Source organism: Pelobates fuscus, chromosome 6 (assembly GCF_036172605.1).
Source record: "Pelobates fuscus isolate aPelFus1 chromosome 6, aPelFus1.pri, whole genome shotgun sequence".
Classification (NCBI taxonomy): Eukaryota; Metazoa; Chordata; class Amphibia; order Anura; family Pelobatidae; genus Pelobates; species Pelobates fuscus.
This window is the reverse complement of record NC_086322.1, coordinates 201,243,877-201,263,941: the sequence shown is the minus strand read 5'-3', so window position 1 is coordinate 201,263,941 and position 20,065 is coordinate 201,243,877. Positions and strand designations below refer to the sequence as shown.

At 45.1% G+C, this 20,065-nt stretch overlaps 1 protein-coding gene across 1 annotated transcript in view; it reads right to left on the bottom strand.

Annotated features, from left to right (window-relative positions):
- Positions 1–354: 354 nt before the first annotated feature.
- SPARCL1 (SPARC like 1) overlaps positions 355–20,065 on the bottom strand; it is a 62,127-nt gene continuing 42,416 nt past the window's right edge. The window contains exons 8-11 of the mRNA XM_063425293.1: positions 9,912–10,048; positions 3,360–3,508; positions 2,484–2,632; positions 355–960 (exon numbers count right to left, since the gene is read on the bottom strand). Coding sequence (XP_063281363.1) covers positions 932–960; positions 2,484–2,632; positions 3,360–3,508; positions 9,912–10,048 — 464 coding nt within the window. The 3' untranslated portion in view covers positions 355–931. The remainder of the gene's footprint in view (positions 961–2,483; positions 2,633–3,359; positions 3,509–9,911; positions 10,049–20,065) is intronic.

Genomic DNA, 20,065 nt, shown 5'->3' with positions numbered 1-20,065 from the left:
GTGGGGTTCCGTAGCCCTGTGGAGTCTGGACCGGGATAACCCCCGCCGGTCCATGGGGGGGGAACAGGGGCCCTTAGTCGTCGAGGTGGCTAGCCGCGGTGGTGGGAGGGCGGCCGTCCCTCCCGCGCTCGCCATGTGGGTAGGCCTCAATTGCTTGTTCGGCGAAAGTAGGTCGTAGCATCGTGTGAGGGGTAACATTCTGTTCCGCTTGTAGTCCCTTCACGGTTGGTGACCGTTGTGGCCCGATTAGTGGCTTTTTGAGCGGAATATTTGCGATAGAGTGCAGCTTATTGCAGGAGCTTGTGAGGTTCACGTCCTCCCTGCTCAGCAGTCAGGCCCCGCCCCACATCACTATATTTTAATATAATAGGAGGTGCGTTAAATGGTTGTGAAAAGGCAGTGTGTTATTAAAACATTTTAACTATGGTAGACATGAAGACTCACAAAAGGTTATAACAGTTAGTCTATTAAATGTTATATTATGCACACAGTAATACATCTTGAGTCACCAGGAGTCCAAGCTATTGGGAATACAAAATAGTTTTTCAGGGCATACTGATACAACTTATACTGTCGAAGACTCTTGAGGATGGGTTCGACAACCAGTGATGTAATTAATGTGAAACTCAAACATAACCTATCATTCATTCATCAGTTTTAGAAAACAGGTCCTAAAGTGGACACTCCATTGCCCTAATATATAAAAAAAAAAATACTGTTTAGGTGATATACTCCTAATTAAAACATAATGGCACATTCTTTAAACATAAAACACTTCAGCAAGCTAAAGTGCTTTAGGAGTCTGGAGTGTTCCTTTAATGTATTGTATTTGTACAAAGGATTACATTAAACATTACATTTGTATTTGAATTTCTAGAAGTAGCATGGGTGTTAGATGTAAGGATCTTCTTTATCACATTTCACTTGTGTTTCAGAACAAAAGATCTTCATTTATCTCTTCTGAAAAACAAAAGCATAACATAATGTTAGGGTTCCCTCAATAGTTTTAAACACTCTTAGCCAATCACATCTGCCCATATATGCTTAGAATTATGTTTCCTCAATAGCAGAGAGGGGATCATCTGCTGGGGACGCTTGTATAGTCACTATAGTCACTTCAAGGAGATGAAGCAGCTACTGTGCTACAGTGTCCCTTGAATTACATTTTTCTGATTTCCAACAGGGTTATTCACTGAAGTCTGTATGGCTTTTTCCGAATGGGGCAATCAGGACATCGTTCACAGTATTTAGCAATTCAGGCACTGAATAGGTCTGAATTTGGTCTGGATTTCAGCCAGACCAAATGCTAATGGACAGCTGGAAATCCAGCCTTGACTGCTTCAGACCTGCGCCCATATGCTACAAGTGCTTCAGACTAGTTGCTTCAAATCTGGCCTGGATTTAAAAAAAAGTATTTGCCCACTGACAGTGGGAGAGTTACTTATGTGGTGTCTGACCAATTAAAAAAAAAACCCTAATGGACCAATAAGACTATTACTATAAGGTTTATATTAAAAGCTAGATATTGGACAGCCAATGTGGCCCAGTCACTAGAAATTTCCAATTCCCTGCACCTCATAGTCATTTGGTGGAGGACTTACAAATAAATAATGGGGGCTGAACAGATTACCCCAATTCACCACCCATAGGTGGCTGGTAGGGGCTATTATAATATAACTGGATGGACCTAATGTCCAAATGTTCCCATCAGTGGTGCGTGGGAGTGCTAATAATAATATTATGAGGGAGACCTAGTTTCCCCCACCCATAAGTGGCAGAGGGGGCTCTAAATAACAGTTGGAAGGCCTAGTGTCCTCCACCACAGACCCAACCCTATTGTGGGAATAGTCCCTACCCACCACCCATCGGTGAGGCCTGATAATGTGTCTCCACTGTATGAATTTAATAGTAACACACCCACTGACCAAGCTTGGGGGTACAGGGGGATGTTAGAGTGACATTTACTTTATTAAATAGCCACCGACCCACTGGCCACAGGTGTAAGCAGGGAGTCAGGATAGATCACTACATTAATTATTAAAAGTCCCTGATCCAATGCTCATTGGAGGGTTGGGGGGACTATGACCTCCCATTATTTTACAGGGCACATCTCATGGGTCTATTTGACACCCACAGTTTTTTTTAATGTATGTTATTTTTTAAAACCTGTGTTTTTTGAATATTCAGAATTCTATACTTTGTATAGGTTTCGGGAGAGAAAGCACTAATTTTATTCCAGACAGAGAATGCACCTAGGCAATTGCTGCAGATCTGGTCAGATGACTGATTCCAACCAGAATTGGCCTTAGTAAATATGATTTTTTTTTTTTTCATTTCCAACAAATTTTGTCCATTCAGACAAAGTCCACTGTTTACTGAATACCCTGTAAGCTTTTAATTAATATCTGTAAAGATAAACTATGTCTTGTCCAAAAGGTTCCTCCACATTTCTGCATGTATGTTTATCAATAGATATGTCATACCTTCTTTAATTCCAAAACAATGACACCACTCCTTGAGAGAGATGTGTTTATCACTGTTGGTGTTACACTGTTGGAAGAAGGCGGTCACGCAATGCTCCATTGGAAGCAAGGGGGTACGAAGAGGAGCAAGCTCTGAGCGTGTAAGCAGCCTGTAATGCACAAACAGAAAATAACAGACATGGTATTAGGGATGTCTCGGAGAGTGGTAGAGTACTTCTTACCCTAAATATTATCATAATCATATTATATGAGCACACATCAACACAGTCCACCCCAACACATCAGAAAAGTGTGATTACTTTCAAGATCTGGTAAGCTGATTTATATGATATAAACACCATCTAGATCTTTTATTTGATTTTCTTTGCACCATCAATGTACTTCTTTATTTACTAATGAACTAAAACATTGTAATAGTTGCAGATAGCTCGCACACACCTCTGTATAATAAAGGACGCTTACTTACAAATAAAACAAGCCGTCTTTAGCATATATATTTCAAAGGTGTTTGAAATGCCCCTTTATAACAGTAAAGTGATGACTACCTGTATAAAAATGCAGTATAGTTGGTGAAAGTCAATGGTTAGGGTTTCACATTGTAATTCTACCTATAGTAGATCACAATATAAAAGGGGGATTAAAAAGAGCGCCTCCATGTGGTAATATCCAAAAGAGCTGTACGTAGGGCTATAGATAGGGCTATTCTATACGGATTTGCTCTATGCACTGTTTAGTATCGTTAGGTTCTAATAAAGTATAGCCAGAGAAACATCCTATTTTTTTTCACTTTTGGATAGATACTTGGCAGTATTCTTAAGAATGTTATGGGTTGATTCATTTTGTAATTGTTTGAGTTAAGGTATATATTATACCTACCTGTCCACTGTATGTCGATCAAGCTGATGAAACTGCCAATGTACTGGATACACATACATGTGATAGTTTTTCTCAAAATCTCTTAACAACAAGCCAATGCTATGATCCCCTTCCAGAAGGCGTTTCTCATTTTCATAGATTTTCTTTACCTGCATTTAACAAAGAAAGAAAACAATACCAAACTTGGTTATGATAATACATGGATTATAATGCGTACTGTTATAATAAGCTATGTAATTTAAGCTGATCTCTATGGAAAGATATGCATATCAAAGCTTACATATCTTAAGAAGAGAATATGTATAAATGTATAAACAGGGGCATAAATTCTTGAGATGAAAATATAATTTTGCCTCACTATAAATCGCTGGTATTACCACACCTTGAATATGCTGTGCAATTTTGGGCACCTGTTCTAAGGAAAGATATCATGGCACTAGAAAAAGTGCAGAGCTGAGCTACAAAATTGATAAAAAGGAATGGAGCATTTTAGTTAGTAGATGAAGGAAGAAACAATCAAGCCTTTGAATCCCATAGATAAAATCCAGGCAATGGATGGAGATGTTGCAAGGGTATATTGGTTTTTAAAACTCCTAACAACCGGGGTTACCAACAAATCCTATTGTTACATATCAGTTTAATAAACAATCTCCCTGCTTCACCAAAACATCTTGAATCCAGAGCAATTTTATAACAAGACACGGAGGCTCATATTGCATATCCCTTTCTTTACTGTTGACAAATAGCAGCAAAGGAAACATACAGAATGAAAAAAGAATGAACATGTGATAACCTAGGCCCCTCCCCCTCAGGTCCCAGTATAACAGGCAGCACTTCCCTTCCATTTCCCTCTTTCTTTGCTGCTCTGACACAAAGATAAGTACATGCCTTATTTTCTCTTATATACTATTCATTGATAATTTAATGGATTTTATTTAATTTGTATTTATTTAGTCTTTTATTTCTAAGGTTAGTAATTGTGTCGTTATACACTAGCCTCAGGGCCCAGACCTCCCCTGCTTATGTAACCTTGTCTGTTTCTTCTGCTCGAGCGCCTCTCTGCGCACTTCTTCTTGTTTCATTATTCTTCCGCGTAGCTTGCGGGTGCCGCGAATCCCACGAGATTCCCGGCGGCCATTTTCTGTCATTCTGTCCCGACCTCTCAGTGTGTCGCTGGTCTGGGCCCTGGTGAGAGCGTTTTTTTCCTTTGCTTAGTTTGTTTGGGTGACTAACCCATACGTCCTTGATCATGCCTAAACCCAGACTATCTACTGGGTCCGCTCACTCTGGGGAGTCGGATTCCCCAGTAATCAGAACTGAGGTCCCTGTCACCTCAGATATTTCGCCTTCTATGGCGGATGGGACTACCCAACCCGGTGGACCACAGTTTCTGGCGCTACAGCGCTCAGTGACAGACGCCATTATGGCTGCTATGGGGTCTATGTCCTCCACCCTCTCCCACACCATTTCACAAGCCCTCTTGCCCCGTCCTTCAGACGAGCAACTCTCGGGCACCTCGACACCCCAGGGAGAGGTATCTAAAGGGGACTTCAAAAAGGCTGCCCGTAAATCTAAACACTCCTCTGCCTCCAGAAACACCATGACTGGCGTACCTTCGGTCGCCCCAGAAAGCGTGTCCCATCCACGCAAAAGAGCCTTTCCGCGCCAGGCAGAACGGGCGCGGCTTTGGAAATGTGCTAGAGCACAGATTGAGAGCGGCACCGACTCAGAAATCGGGTCAAATGAGGAGGCTATGAACGAGTCAGATTCCGACTCTGATGCGGATTCCGCCGATGGCGCTCTCGACCTCCTTTCCTCTGCTCAGGCAGAGATGCCCGGAGGCGAGACGGGGACCAGGAACCCTGCGGCTGCGGGGCCATCCCTCGTGGATCCTTCGGGGGTCCCACTCTTCGACCCGGATGACCTTCATCATCCAAGGTCGGCGGAGTGGCTCCCAGCCGACCACGTTGCCACATATCTGGAAAATTGGGTCAGAAAACCCTTAAGCAAGGCGGCCCGCAACAAATTGAGGGCGGAGTGTCCTAGGCCTCTGGTGCCCAACAAGGTGTGTGACACCCCAGAGGTTGATCCGAAAATGACCCAGTTCCTCACTAAACTGGGCTGGAACCCCCGTAAAGGACTAGAGTCCGCTTTGAAGTCCTGCCAGGACAAACACCTGGACATATTCGGGCCTTTGGCCAAATTATTTGACTTGGCGGAAGACGCCAGAGCGGAGAACCGCATGGTCGACCCTGAAGACCTTAGAGGTTGGGTCCAGAGAGCAATTTGTATTGCTGGGAGCGTAAATACCTCCCTGTCTATTGAAAGGCGTAAAGCCATATTGTTCAAAATTGAGCCAAAACTAGCCAACCTCGCCCTTACGGAGGCGGGCAAAGACGCCCAAGGACTCCTCTTCGGAGACTCCTTCATCAAAGACTTGGGGCGTTTTGTGGGGGCATTCACGGCTCTAGACAAGGCCCAGGCCTCCATGAGGCGAGTATTCCAGGGGCGGGTCTCTACCAGGGCCGGCAGAAGCAGGAGCCGTCTGTCCGGCCGCAACTATCCCCAATCCCGTGGCACGGGAAGAGGCTCCTTTCAACAGTATCACCAATACCAGGAGACCTCCCGCCCCATGTTTTTTCCATCCCGTGGACGTCAATGGCGATCCAGAGGCCTTCGGAGTAACCCAAACTCCAGACGACCATACGGTGAGTTGCCTTCTACCACACATTTCTTCTCCGGGTTACATAGGGGGCAGACTCCAACATTTTTTCCCAGCCTGGTCACAAATCACTTCAGATCCCTGGGTACTGGCCACTATTCAGGGCTTCCATATAGAACTCACCTGCCGCCCTACACACATTCCCCCTCCTCGACCGATCCGCTTTTCCATCCAGGATCGCGGTCGGATCGACGAAGAACTTTCATCCCTCCAGTTCAAAGGGGCTATCGAACTAGCACCCCCCAGCCCTGCGGGCGTAATAAGCAATATCTTCCTAGTGGAAAAGAAAGGCGGCCAATCGAGGCCAGTCATAAATTTGCGCCCCCTCAATGCCGTAGTCAGGTACCGCCATTTCAAGATGGAGGGTATTCACCTGCTAAGGGATCTCCTCCTCCACGGAGACTGGCTAGCGAAACTAGACCTAAAAGACGCGTACCTGACAGTGCCAATAGCGGAGGCCTCTCGGGACCTCCTACGCTTTTACTGGCGACACGAAATTTGGCGATTCACCTGTCTGCCCTTTGGCCTATCCTCAGCCCCGTGGTGTTTCACAAAACTTCTACGGCCCGTTATGGCCTGGCTACGCAGTCGAGGAGTTCGGCTAATCGTCTACCTAGACGATATTCTACTCATGGCTCAGGAGCGCTCCACCCTCCTCTCACACCTACGACTAGCCATAAACCTCCTGTCACGCTTAGGTTTCATAATCAACTGGGAGAAGTCATGCCTGACCCCCGCCACCCGCTTGGAATTCCTAGGTTTCCAAGTGGATTCGGGGGCAGCGACGCTGAGTCTCCCGATATCCAAGATTCGTTCCATCCGCAAAGAATTGCGCAGGGCCCTTATCCGACCCCAGCTCACCTTACGCCAATTGGCACGCCTCATAGGCCTACTGGCCTCTTCAATCCAGGCCGTGTTCCCAGGCCCACTCCACTACCGAGCGCTACAGCGCCTAAAAATCGCTCACCTAAGAGCCGGGGCATCCTACGCAGACCTAGTCTCCCTGGACAACGAGACGAAAGACGAGTTGCGATGGTGGATTCTCAACCTGTCTGCGTGGAATGGCAAAGCCATCTTCGGCTTAACGCCGGAATTCACGATCGACTCGGATGCGAGTCTACACGGTTGGGGAGCCCACTGCGAGGGCATCTCAACTGGGGGCCGGTGGTCGGAGTCCGAAGCCCGACTACATATCAATGCCCTGGAGCTCCTGGCAGGCTCCTTCGCCATCCGCAGCTTCGCCAAGGACCGTGCCCTATCATGTATTCGGCTCCGCATGGACAATGTTTCGGCGGTGAGATATGTCAACCACCTGGGTGGTACACAGTCGGCGGTCCTGGCCAGGTTGGCGAAAGATTTTTGGGAATTCTGCCTGGAACGGAACCTGATGGTCTACGCAGAGTACTTACCTGGCCTGCACAACGTCCAAGCGGACTGGGGTTCACGTTATCTTTCAGACACCAGCGACTGGAGATTAGCCAGGAAGGTGTTCTCCAACATATCATCTCTTTGGGGACCATTTACCATAGACCTTTTCGCCTCCCGGCTCAATACTCAACTCCCACGCTTCTTCAGCTGGAGGCCGGACCCAATGGCGGAGGCAGTGGATGCCTTCCTACAAGAGTGGAAGGGAGGCCTCCTCTATGCCTTTCCCCCATTTTCCATGATCCCTCGCTCACTCCTGCAGACCCGCAAACACCGGGCGGAGCTAGTCATGGTCACCCCATTCTGGGAGACGCAGTCTTGGTTCCCCCAAATGCTCGAGATGACGTTGGACTATCCTCGACTCCTGCCGGGTCGCCACGACCTGCTACAAGACCCGACGGGTCGCTATCATCCCCTCCGGCTGGAGGGCTCTCTCCCACTTCTGGCGTGGCGAATCTCCGGGGACCCTGGGAAATCCAAGGAGTTTCGGACGCAACTAGACTCTTATTGGCTGCAGCATGGGCTCCCGGCACTAGACGGGCATATGGGTCAGCTTGGCGAGCTTGGGCTAGCTGGTGCATGGCTCGGAACGAGGATCCCGTTTCGGCCCCTGTAACAACGATCCTGCAGTTCCTGACGTCTCTCTTCGAAGCCGGTAAGGCTTACAGGACCATTAACCTTTACCGCTCCGCTATCTCGGCGATTCACCAAGGCTTCGAGGGCCGCCCCGCGGGACAACACCCTCTAGTGTGCCGACTCGTCAAGGGCTCTAGATTTTCAAGGCCACCCAGGCCCCGCTACTCCACGACCTGGGATGTTTCAGTTGTATTGGCTTTCCTCTCATCCTGGCCCGCTAACGCAGGACTCTCCCTCAAACAGCTGTCGGCCAAATTGGTGTGCCTGCTCTGTCTCATCTCATGCAAGAGAGTCTCGGATGTCAGTGCACTGGATGTCGATGCCAAGTCATACACCCCGGACGGGGTAACTTTTAACATCAGCAGACGCACTAAGACTTCCATCAAGGCGGTATCCTACCCTAGTTTCCCTGCCTCTCCTTCGCTATGCCCAGTGACCTGCCTTCGTGAATACGAATCTCGCACCGAACCACACCGATCTACTGCCTCCCGTCAGTTGTTCTTATCTTTCCGCCCCCCTTTTCACCCAGTTTCCAGCACTACCTTATCACGCTGGGTGAAATGGCTGCTGGCCCAAGCGGGCATTGACACTACAGTGTTCGGCGCCCACTCAGTACGAGGGGCTTCGGCCTCTTCTATGATGTCTGCGGGCGCCCGCCTAGAAGACATTATGAGAACAGCTGACTGGTCTAGGGAATCTACCTTCCGAGAATTCTACTTTCGGCCGGCCCCACACACATTCGCTGTAATAATGGATCAGCTTTAAACTTGCAATATGAGCCTCCGTGTCTTGTTATAAAATTGCATGATTTTGCTATTACATGACGAAAAGTCATGATTTTATTAAAGACACGGAGGCGAGTATTGCCCCACCCTTTTTTTGTTACTCTCACGCTGGTAAGTATATATCTCCCCACCCATATTACTCATACCACGATACACCACATGTTATAGTTTGGGACGGTAAGTGGGGCCGTCCTTATACTTGTTGTTTTCAATATTACTGGATATGTTAACAGTGATTGTTTTGTGGGATTGTATATACAAGGGTCTTTGTTCCCACTGGTGTAACCTTGTACTAGTTACAAGTATCGACTTTAACCTATTGGCTCCTGTCCTTTATGTCTCCACAGCTTAATCTGGCAAGACGTCTAACAAGGGTCCGGTTTATTGGTCTCCTCCCGCTGTCCTCCATCGGTCCTATGGATTCTACGGCCACACTTCCCAGTTTGTGATGTTATTCCTCCTCGGTTTTTTCTGTTATTACCTTGGGACTTTATTCTCGCATTACTCTAGTTATGGACATTGTTCTTTGGTCGCATCTGCAGAAAGAGGGAAATGGAAGGGAAGTGCTGCCTGTTATACTGGGACCTGAGGGGGAGGGGCCTAGGTTATCACATGTTCATTCTTTTTTCATTCTGTATGTTTCCTTTGCTGCTATTTGTCAACAGTAAAGAAAGGGATATGCAATACTCGCCTCCGTGTCTTTAATAAAATCATGACTTTTCGTCATGTAATAGCAAAATCATGCAATTAATTGTCACACCAGCACTCACACTGCTGTAATAAATATATGACACACTTTCAGTCTGCTGATGATAGTGACCCTTATATGAGCAGGATACATGAGTATCACCAAAATTGGAAATGTGGGTGGTGAACCTAAGCCAGATGACAAAATCTGGTTTACTAATACATTTGTAGACAAAAAACATTTAAACACGCATCTCTTATCAGACAAACTCTGTTCTTATTATATACCAGTGTTACCTTGTCCCGTTGCTTTTCCGAGAGAAATCCAGAATTCTCTAAATCTCTCTGATACAATTGTAGAAGTACATTTTTCAACCAGTCTCTCATTCTGAATGGAAAAACCGCTAATTCGTAGTCAGTGCAGTGAGGAATATCTGTTGAAAGAATTACATTATATCTATAACTATCAGCAAATAGTATGTAGAAAATAGCATAACTGGATCCAATAAAAACTCTGAATTATTTAAAAGCATAGCCTGTGCAAAAAAATAGAAATACCTATGGCATCCCTAATATTTGAAGGAAACTGATCTTGATTACATTCCTGCCAATATTTATTATAGGCAGTTTATCAGCTTCTAGTAATTATTTTATCAGTTCATATTGATGCCCCCATTCGCCATGGGAGTCTTTAAAAAAGGCCAATAAATGTGCCTCACTTTAAGGATATTTCTTAAGCAACTGGCTCATTTATAATGTTCGACTTGGCTTTGCAGATAAAATGTAATCGGGGGCGGAGCCAGCAGAGCAACGGAGCGGACGCATCTTTGTGAGCTCCGACTCCAACTTACCTTCACTGACCTTAATCGGGGGAAAAATACCTGCAAAATATCTGCAAACCCGACCGCAAAAGCAAGGAGTAATATGGGCAGAAAGTCTAAAAAACCAAAGGCTGACAGAAGCCCTCCCGGCCGAGATATCGGCGAAATGCTGCGGAACACGCAGCAGGCCGCAAGGTCCAAGATGGCGCTGGAGGAAGATATTGCTTCGTACTCATCGGGCGACTTTGACACAGACCTCATGGAGGCTGCGTCCTTCGGGCCAACGCCAAGCCGTACTACAGGGCCCAAGACACCCGGAGACCCGGTCACAGCAAATTAAGGAAATGCTGGCTGAGCTGCGCAAGGACCTTTCTGCTGACATGGCCTGCTACAAAGCGGCCATAGAAGGGCCAAAGACAAAAATCACCCAGTTGGAGGCCTGTACGAGCACCCAGGACTCCAGATTAACAAAGGTGGAACAACAAGTAGCTGAACTGGCAAAACAGCAACATGGCACAGCAGACCACCTGGATGTCATGGAGGATCAGAGGAGACGCCACAATCTAAAAGTCCGAGGCATACCCGACTCAGTCAGCTTCACCGAGCTACCCCACTACATCAGGCGCCTTCTGGGCGCCCTGCTCCCTCCAAAACAGACGAAGTCCCAGAGGCTTGACGGGCTGTTCAGACTGCCGAAGCCGACCCGAGCTCCAGCAACTGCCACTGCAGACCTCATCTTGCGATTTCAGGGCATGTAAGACAAAGCAGCACTCCTGGCCGCACTGCGGGGCAAAACTCCCTTCTCGTTTGAGGGCAGCAGCCTAACGTTTTTTCAGGACATCACCAAGAACACCCTTACCTGGCGGAAATCATTACAACCGTTATTGCACCACCTCCGCTCCAGAGAGCTACCCTACCGTTGGGGGAACCCGAGAGCGGTATCGTTAACTTACCAAGGGACCACACATAAAGCACAGAGCTATCAAGAACTGGCTTCACTCCTAACGTCCACGGGTTTACTACAAGCTGCACCTGCAGAGCGGCCGGGACTGTCCAGAATCAACCCGGCTACCGTAAAGGAGTTCACCCCGAGGGAAACTATGAGATCATCACCGGCCAGTCCGCCGACACACATGTTTACCCTACTCTGTCTGCACACTCACATAGGATCTCACGGTCGAACACCAAGTATGTTCTTAATAATACATCCTTACCCGGAATGTTGGATACATTTAAATGCCCATTAATGTTTTTATATATATTACTTTTTTATTAATTATTTATGTTATTACTTTGTTCATGAATATCGCTTTTCTCTACTTCACCTTTAACCCCTTAAGGACACATGACGTGTGTGACATGTCATGATTCCCTTTTATTCCAGAGGTTTGGTCCTTAAGGGGTTAAAATACCAGTGCAGTAGGCTTTAAACAAGGTACACACCAATACTGTCTATCACCTGATGCTGATGTATATTATCCTTGTCATTACCAAATGATGTATTTACTGCTGCGCTGCCATTATGCCCAGTATTGTTTTTATTTATATTACCTTTTTATTAATAAGTTTGGTTTATCACTGACCCTGCTACTGCGGCGCCGACTACCGCCGTAGTCTCAGTAACCACGATCACAGAAAGATTAAGCCCAACTGATATACAAACTGAGTCATGTTACTACCTTGTTCATGAACATTGTTTTTCACTTTTCTACCCTCAAAATACGAGCGCAGTATACTTTAAACTATGTACACACCAATACTGTATATAACCTGCTGTTGATGTATCTTAGCCCTGTCATTATCGAATGATATATTTACTACTGCGCTGCCATTATGCCCAGTATTGTTTTTATTTATATTACCTTTTCATTAATATGTTAGGTTTATCTCTGCCTCAGCTAATGCGGCGCCGACCGCCGTCATAGTCTCAGTAACCATGATCACAGAAAGATTATGACCAACTGATGTACAAACTGAGATATGTTACCACTTTGTTCTTGAATATTGTTATTTCACTACTTTATCCTTAAAATACCAGTGCAGTATGCTTTAAACTATGTACACACCAATACTGTCTATTACCTGTTGTTAATGTATCTTATCCTTGTCATTACTGAAAGATGTACTTACTACTGCACTGCCAAAAATAAAGAATTAAAAAAAAAAAAAAAAAATGTAATCAAGGTCGTTGTTGGAAGGATTTTGTGCTGGTTATTAAGGAGTTATTGAAATGTTTGAGTTCTATTAGTTAGTGAATATTGCTGGGTGTAACACTTCAAAGATATGTGCTAGTTGATTTCCATGAAATATCTTTTTTGTATTCTTTGAATGTATGCTATTTGAGGTGGAATTTAGTTTATGTTAGTTTCGTCACTTGCCAATGCAGTCATTCAAAGACCAAGATTGGAAACCATTTTCTAACTAAAATATTTCAAAGTTTTCATATCATATATCATAACCTACAAATATTAAAGGACTGGCAACTTATGCCCTGTCATCATGTGCCATCTAGTGGTCTGTTATGATATGAAAAAGAAAAATCGGATTCCAAAAAAAAGTAAGATGCAGAAAAAAAATGCAATAAAAATAATTTTATAACATGACAGGAGGCTTCATATTTGCTTAAGTCTCTCTTTACTAGAACTCCACAGCAGCACAGAAAAAACAACCAATCAGAAAAAAGTTAGGTACTATAAAACTCCCCTCCCCATGCATCATTTCCTCTTTCTTTGCTGCTCTGCAGTCAGTACAGGTCAGAGTACCACTGCCTCCTGCTTATAGTGGGTGGCTTTGGGTTTTTATTGCTTATATTCAGTCTTTTAGCCTTATAAATGCAGTATTGTTGTAATCCTTAGGGGATTCTATTCTTATTATGCAGTATGTTCTATCCATGTGGGATTGTATTCATGTAAATGCAATATTTTTATCCTTATGGCATTCTATGTTTATAATGCAGTATGTTTTATCCTTATGGCATCTTATTTTATAATGCAGTATGTTTTATCCTTCTGGCATTTTATTTTTATATACAGTAGGTTTTATCCTTATGGCATTTTATTTTTATATACAGTAGGTTTTATCCTTATGGCATTTTATTTTTATAATGCAGTATGTTTTATCCTTATGGCATTTTATTTTTATATACAGTGTTTTATCCTTGTGACATTTTATTTTTTATAATGCAGTGTGTTTTGTGCTTATGAGATTTTTTCCTGTAAATGCAGTAGGTTATAGGCCTTGTGGCATTTTATTTTTTATAATGCAGTGTGTTTTGTGCTTATGGGATTTTTTCCTGTAAATGCAGTAGGTTATAGGCTTTGTGGCATTTTACTTTTTATAATGCAGTGTGTTTTGTGCTTATGGGATTTTTTTCCTGTAAATGCAGTAGGTTATAGGCCTTGTGGCATTTTATTTTTTATAATGCAGTGTGTTTTGTGCTTATGGGATTTTTTCCTGTAAATGCAGTAGGTTATAGGCCTTGTGGCATTTTATTTTTATAATGCAGTGTGTTTTGTGCTTATAGGATTTTTCCTGTAAATGCAGTAGGTTATAGGCCTTGTGGCATTTTATTTTTTATAATGCAGTGTGTTTTGTGCTTATGGGATTTTTTCCTGTAAATGCAGTAGGTTATAGGCTTTGTGGCATTTTACTTTTTATAATGCAGTGTGTTTTGTGCTTATGGGATTTTTTCCTGTAAATGCAGTAGGTTATAGGCCTTGTGGCATTTTATTTTTTATAATGCAGTGTGTTTTGTGCTTATGGGATTTTTTACTGTAAATGCAGTAGGTTATAGGCCTTGTGGCATTTTATTTTTTATAATGCAGTGTGTTTTGTGCTTATGGGATTTTTTTTCCCTGTAAATGCAGTAGGTTATAGGCCTTGTGGGATTTTTCTTTGGTGTCTGTACTTCGGATCATCGCTGCTTCTACCTCCAAAGCATTGGCCTCCTCTGTCCCCCGAGATCTGGGACCGCGGAGTTAATCCGGCGGCCGGATCTTCTTTCCCACGTGGCTGCTTCGCTGCAGCCGTCCCCCCCCCCCCCGTGGGTCCCGTGTGTTTTACCCGGTCGCAGGGGTACTCGCGAGTGAGCGCGAGTACCCGGTGGTCGGATCGTTTCCTCCACGTAGAGGCTTCACTGCGGCCGCCTCCGCCCGCGGACCGCGTGTGTGCGGGGGGGCGGGGGGTGTGCCCACGCGCAGCTCCTTCCCCGCCAGTACCGTTCTTGGCGGAGGTCTGTGGAGGGGCTTTCTCCTCCCCCATCTATAGGCAGGGTGTATTCAGACCCCAACCTAATTCGCTGGCAGTCTGGGAGGACCACCTCCCACCCTGCTCAGGGTGCATATCCATATAGAGACATATAGCAATTATGTGATCAAACATATATATTATATATTTTTACTTCTATATTTCTTAAAGGGCTGGAGATCAGCCTGTAGGCAATACACCCTGTACTTCTGAGTTTTCCTGCAACAGGATATCCTTATTTTTGGCCACAAGCATTAAGGTCTAACAGTTTCCTGTATATCTGTAGACACATTACCTCTGCCTAGGGGGTTTGCATATTGGAGTAATTTCACCCTAGGTTCCCTGGTTTTCATTACACATATAGGGGGCTCTACACAGATTGACCCCCTGCTATTGTCGGAATACAACACCGGGGTATGCCCTGCTATGTCTGTGCCCCATTGATTGGCCTGCTATGTCTGTGCCCATAAGAACGGCCTGCTATGTCTGTGCCCATAAGATTGGCCTGCTGTGTCTGTGCCCATAAGATTGGCCTGCTGTGTCTGTGCCCATAAGATTGGCCTGCTGTGTCTGTGCCCATAAGATTGGCCTGCTGTGTCTGTGCCCATAAGATTGGCCTGCTATGTCTGTGCCCATAAGATTGGCCTGCTGTGTCTGTGCCCATAAGATTGGCCTGCTGTGTCTGTGCCCATAAGATTGGCCTGCTATGTCTGTGCCCATAAGATTGGCCTGCTATGTCTGTGCCCATAAGATTGGCCTGCTAGGTCTGGCCCATAAGATTGGCCTGCAATACCTGTGCCCAATAAAATGGCCTGCTATGTCTGTGCCCCATTGGATAGCCTGCTATGTCGGTGCCTACTTGGATGGCCAGCTATGCCTGTGACTATTTGCTTGGCTAACCTTTCTGTGTCCATTCGTTTGACCTGCTGAGACTATGCCCTAAGGACGGGCCTACGCTATTGGTACCGAACCCCTTTTGGCCGCAGGCCTGGGGTAATATCACTGAGGAAAACCCAGTGCACACCAGTGACATGGAGATAGGCAGGTGTCCGGGCAAACACCATTGCCATAGTGTTCGAGAGGACACCAGTATACGGCCATCTGAATATGGCAGGAAGGGTGAAGGCCCTAAACCTCATGCCTGAAGGGCAAAGTTTCTTATGAAGACCCCGGACACATCCACGGTTTACTCCAAACCGGCGACTGCACGTCTCCAAGGAGAACTTCGCACCGGCAGGGACCGGTATTCAGACTCCTTCAGGAGAAAGCTGTGTTTTTCCCTTGTCTTTACCATCTACTCTGTATATGCCTCCCGGAGTCCCTATAGGTTCGGTAGTTTTTTCCTGCGTTAGGTTAGCTCCTGGCCCTGTCCAGTGGGATTTACTTTTCTTACCTTCCGGCCTGCTGTTTACATTCTATCCGAGATAGAATGGGTGTATTTTCTCTTATCTTCGTTTATTGTTGCTTTTTTGTTTTGTTTTGTTTTTTTTCAAGACTTCCTTTTCCTATTCGCTCGGGTCGTCGTGAGGCCTGACTTGGTCTCCTCCGACCTCCCGGGCACTCGTGGATTGCGGAGAACGTCTCCAGCTTTCCTCGGACTACCAACAGCCTACCAGGACCCCGCGCGCGCATGGGATCCGGATAGTCGGTTGATAGTTTTCCATTCCTTGTTTCCCAGATTGCCCTCAGCCTTATGCTGACATTTGTGATTGGTGCGCCCTACGGTTTTGGTCACCCTGATCTCTAGGGACTCTAGTTTGCACCACAGGAGGGTGCGGCCCTCCATCACCTCGATCCGAGTATATTTATTTTCAGGAGCAGTGGGCGAATCCTCTCATACGGAACCGGATACTGATTTGTTATTAGAGGGCGCAGTCCCTCACTCGTCATCAACCAGATACTGGGCTGGATACAAAGTACAAGTTGGTGGACCCATTCTCATAGAGAGAACCGGTCTCGGATGTAGACTCTGCTGTTGGTTACTAATGGGTGCGGCCCGCTCAGGCTAGCACCCGGACGCTCTCACGGTATGCGATCACAGTAGTAGAGAGCGCGGCTCTTTCATGCACTCGACGCTCGACAGTACCGGCCATTTGTTCATCACACAGGCTTGTGCCTGTGCAAGACATTGATGACTACATAGAGGGGCGTCCCTCCGGAATTCAATTAGAGCTGCCATCCACGCTACTGGCTTCGTCCTAGAGGACTGCCTGGTCATGCAAGTATTACATGTTTGGACTAGATCCCTCTATTCTATCTCCCGTGATGGATCTACTGGATCCGGGCTGCTGTAAAACACGCGAGAAATACTCAGAGGTATAACGGGGGGAGTCTCCCATTTATTTACACACACTCCTGGAGATGGTACACTAACGGATGGTCCTCCGGTATTTTGAGAGTGCAGGTTTTTGGCATATTCGGCACCATATAATACAGAGTTTGCTTTCTGTTTTAGATATCCAGACCATTACTAGCAAACTGAGCAGAAAGTTTCCCCATGTCAAGATGTCGGGAGATACGGAGACCTTCATGGAGCAAACAGGCACTGCCTTGCTCGGGTAACAACATTAAGGAAGGACTATTGCCCGGTCTGAAGGTAAAACCGTACGTATGGGTCATATGGTAAATCAGGAATCCTCGTTTGTCTTGACTTCTCCGGTCTTTACGATCTTGGGATAAAATCGGAGCGCATACCTGGTGAACATGGTTCGGAGATGGAGGACCCTTCGTCTATACTCTATTCATCCCTCACGGGAGCCGTCTGTTTTTGGATTTGCGCTACCCCCTTTTTTTCAACTACCGTCGAGGGGATCTATGAGACTTTACGGAGGTACCTGGTGTACCCCGACTCCTACAGACATCTTTCACTCTTTGACGAGGGCATTGCTGGATGGAAATCTGCGTTCCGGTTGGCTTTTCCCTTCCTTTGCAGGTTTCCAGGATTCGCTATTCCCAGTATAGTCGACCACCGTCCTTCCACACAAGTTCAGTTCGGAACCCTGAATGGACGTCCTTTGGAGTCTTTCTCTACTGCGTCCAAGGTTTACTCAGTCCATTTGGAATCTTAGAATCACTTAGAATACGGCTACTTTGGCCACGCTCTTGCCTGCATTATGAAATTATTCTCGGATGAGACATATCACCGGGTAGGACAGGAAGGAACGAAAGTTCCTCCTCGGTTTCTAATACGATTTTGGTAGTGGACTTGGGCGCATTCCTTTAAATTGGAGATCTACCTGCAAGACCGCATCGCCGAATATCCCCGGCACGATCGGAGGAACCGCCTTACGGATCATGAGTTGAGACGGTGACAGTTTCTTCTCGCGTCCCCAAGTCCGAACTTGACCTTTGATATTAAAACTACAGGAAGATGACTGATAGGTCAGCTTGCCAGCTCATGGACCGGCTGCTAGGAAACAAGTCGCAACCACATACAATGGATTTACCAGCAGATGGTACTTTTTTCCGTAATTGAGATGCTTCGTCGGCTGGCATTTTCTTTTATCCGTCTACTGTCAATTATCGAACTTGGAATGTCCAATTAGGATTACTCTGATATTTCCTGCAATAGATACCAGCGACACAAACAGCGTTGGATTGGTGAATTGAGCGTTGAAACAGCAAATACGAAGCCTCCTGTCATGTTATAAAATTGTAGATTATGCTAGCTTTAGTGTACCTATAATCTTAATTTTATTAATGACAGGAGGCGAGTATTTCCCACCCATTCTTGTCCCTCCCTTGTTTAATGTTATAGTTTAGATTATCAGGTACGTATGCAACTCTGTTTGTTGTCTCTGATACCTGTCGCTTGTTCATTATGTCTGTGTTTCTTTTCATAAGTAGGGTTGGGATATCTACATATTAAGGTTAATTTTGGTTGCTACATTGGGTACCTACATGTTTATTCTGAGTACATTTCATTGGATAATCAACCTGTTCGATTCTGTTTTTCTCTCGTTTCAGTTTACAGTCCATCAACACTATCTAGTTTGACGGTTACTCTCGGATGGTGGACATCGTTATATTCATCGTATCTAGGACTTCGTTTCTTCCCCATGATGTTCTCTGCCTTTTATTCTGTTTTGTCGCAGCTTGAAAGAGGAAATGATGCATGGGGAGGGGAGTTTTATAGTACCTAACTTTTTTCTGATTGGTTGTTTTTTCTGTGCTGCTGTGGAGTTCTAGTAAAGAGAGACTTAAGCAAATACTCGCCTCCTGTCATTAATAAAATTAAGATTATAGGTACACTAAAGCTAGCATAATCTACAATTTATCACACACAAGTCTCACGATTGCTGACAAGCCAACCAATCAGAGTGCTCTGGTTAAATTGCATAGCATGGGAAAGCCCTTATAAGGGCAACCTCAGTCTGCACCGAGGCCCTCAGGTGGTGAAGACAGATTCATTTTTATGGAGTAGTGTTTTTTATTTCTCCAGCATATTTTTTTGCGATCTGACTTTTTTTCCATTTGAATAATATTATGGTGACTCTATGGATTTTTATTTGGACTCTTTTTTGGGGGGGCGGAAGAAAATAAGTTTTAGAAAGAAAGAAACAAAATGTAATGGTATGAATTGTTTTATGGGTATTTATACTTAATGGCTCCCCTTAGGATGAAGGGGGTAGATATGGTTTTATTGGGGTGGAAAGGAACTAGGTCCTTGTGGACCCCAAGCCATGGGAGAAATTTTAAGACCCACCCCCTAGTATATTTACTAAGGACTCCGACCTGCTGCCCATTGGTAGGACTTGAGGGATATTAATTCCCACCATGTATTAATTTAATAGCACCTACCCACAACCTATGGGTGGGGGATGGGGAAACAATAGGTCCCTCACTTTATACAATTTTAGCAAGGTTCATGAAATCTTCCCATTCATTTTAATAAGAGCCCTAACTCTCTCATCTGTCCACCTCCCATTTTAATAATTTGAAGCCCCAACATGATGCCTATTGCTGTGTCAGGTCCTCTCTGTATGTTAAAAGCAAGTAGCAGCCCAGTTGTTAGCATTTTATGACAGCGAGCAGCCAGTGAATACTAACTGTTTCACATACATGCCCCTACACAAATATGCTCCTACTTATATGGGGGCCATTTTATATGAGCTTTTAATTGTTTGGTTTATTTTTTAATAGCTAACAGACATTTTTTCAGAGGATATTTCTTGAGCAGCTGACCCATCTAGCTTTAAATATAGTGAAAAGTTGTTAAAATTATCGGACAAAACAAGTCGATATTTGTAGTCTAAATGTTTCCCATAATTTAGAATCAAGGCCATAATGAGACTAATATATTTTTGACAGAATAAGTATTAATAAATCATATGAATATTGAAAAAACTAAATAGTTTATACGCGATATTTTCTAAACAAAGAATG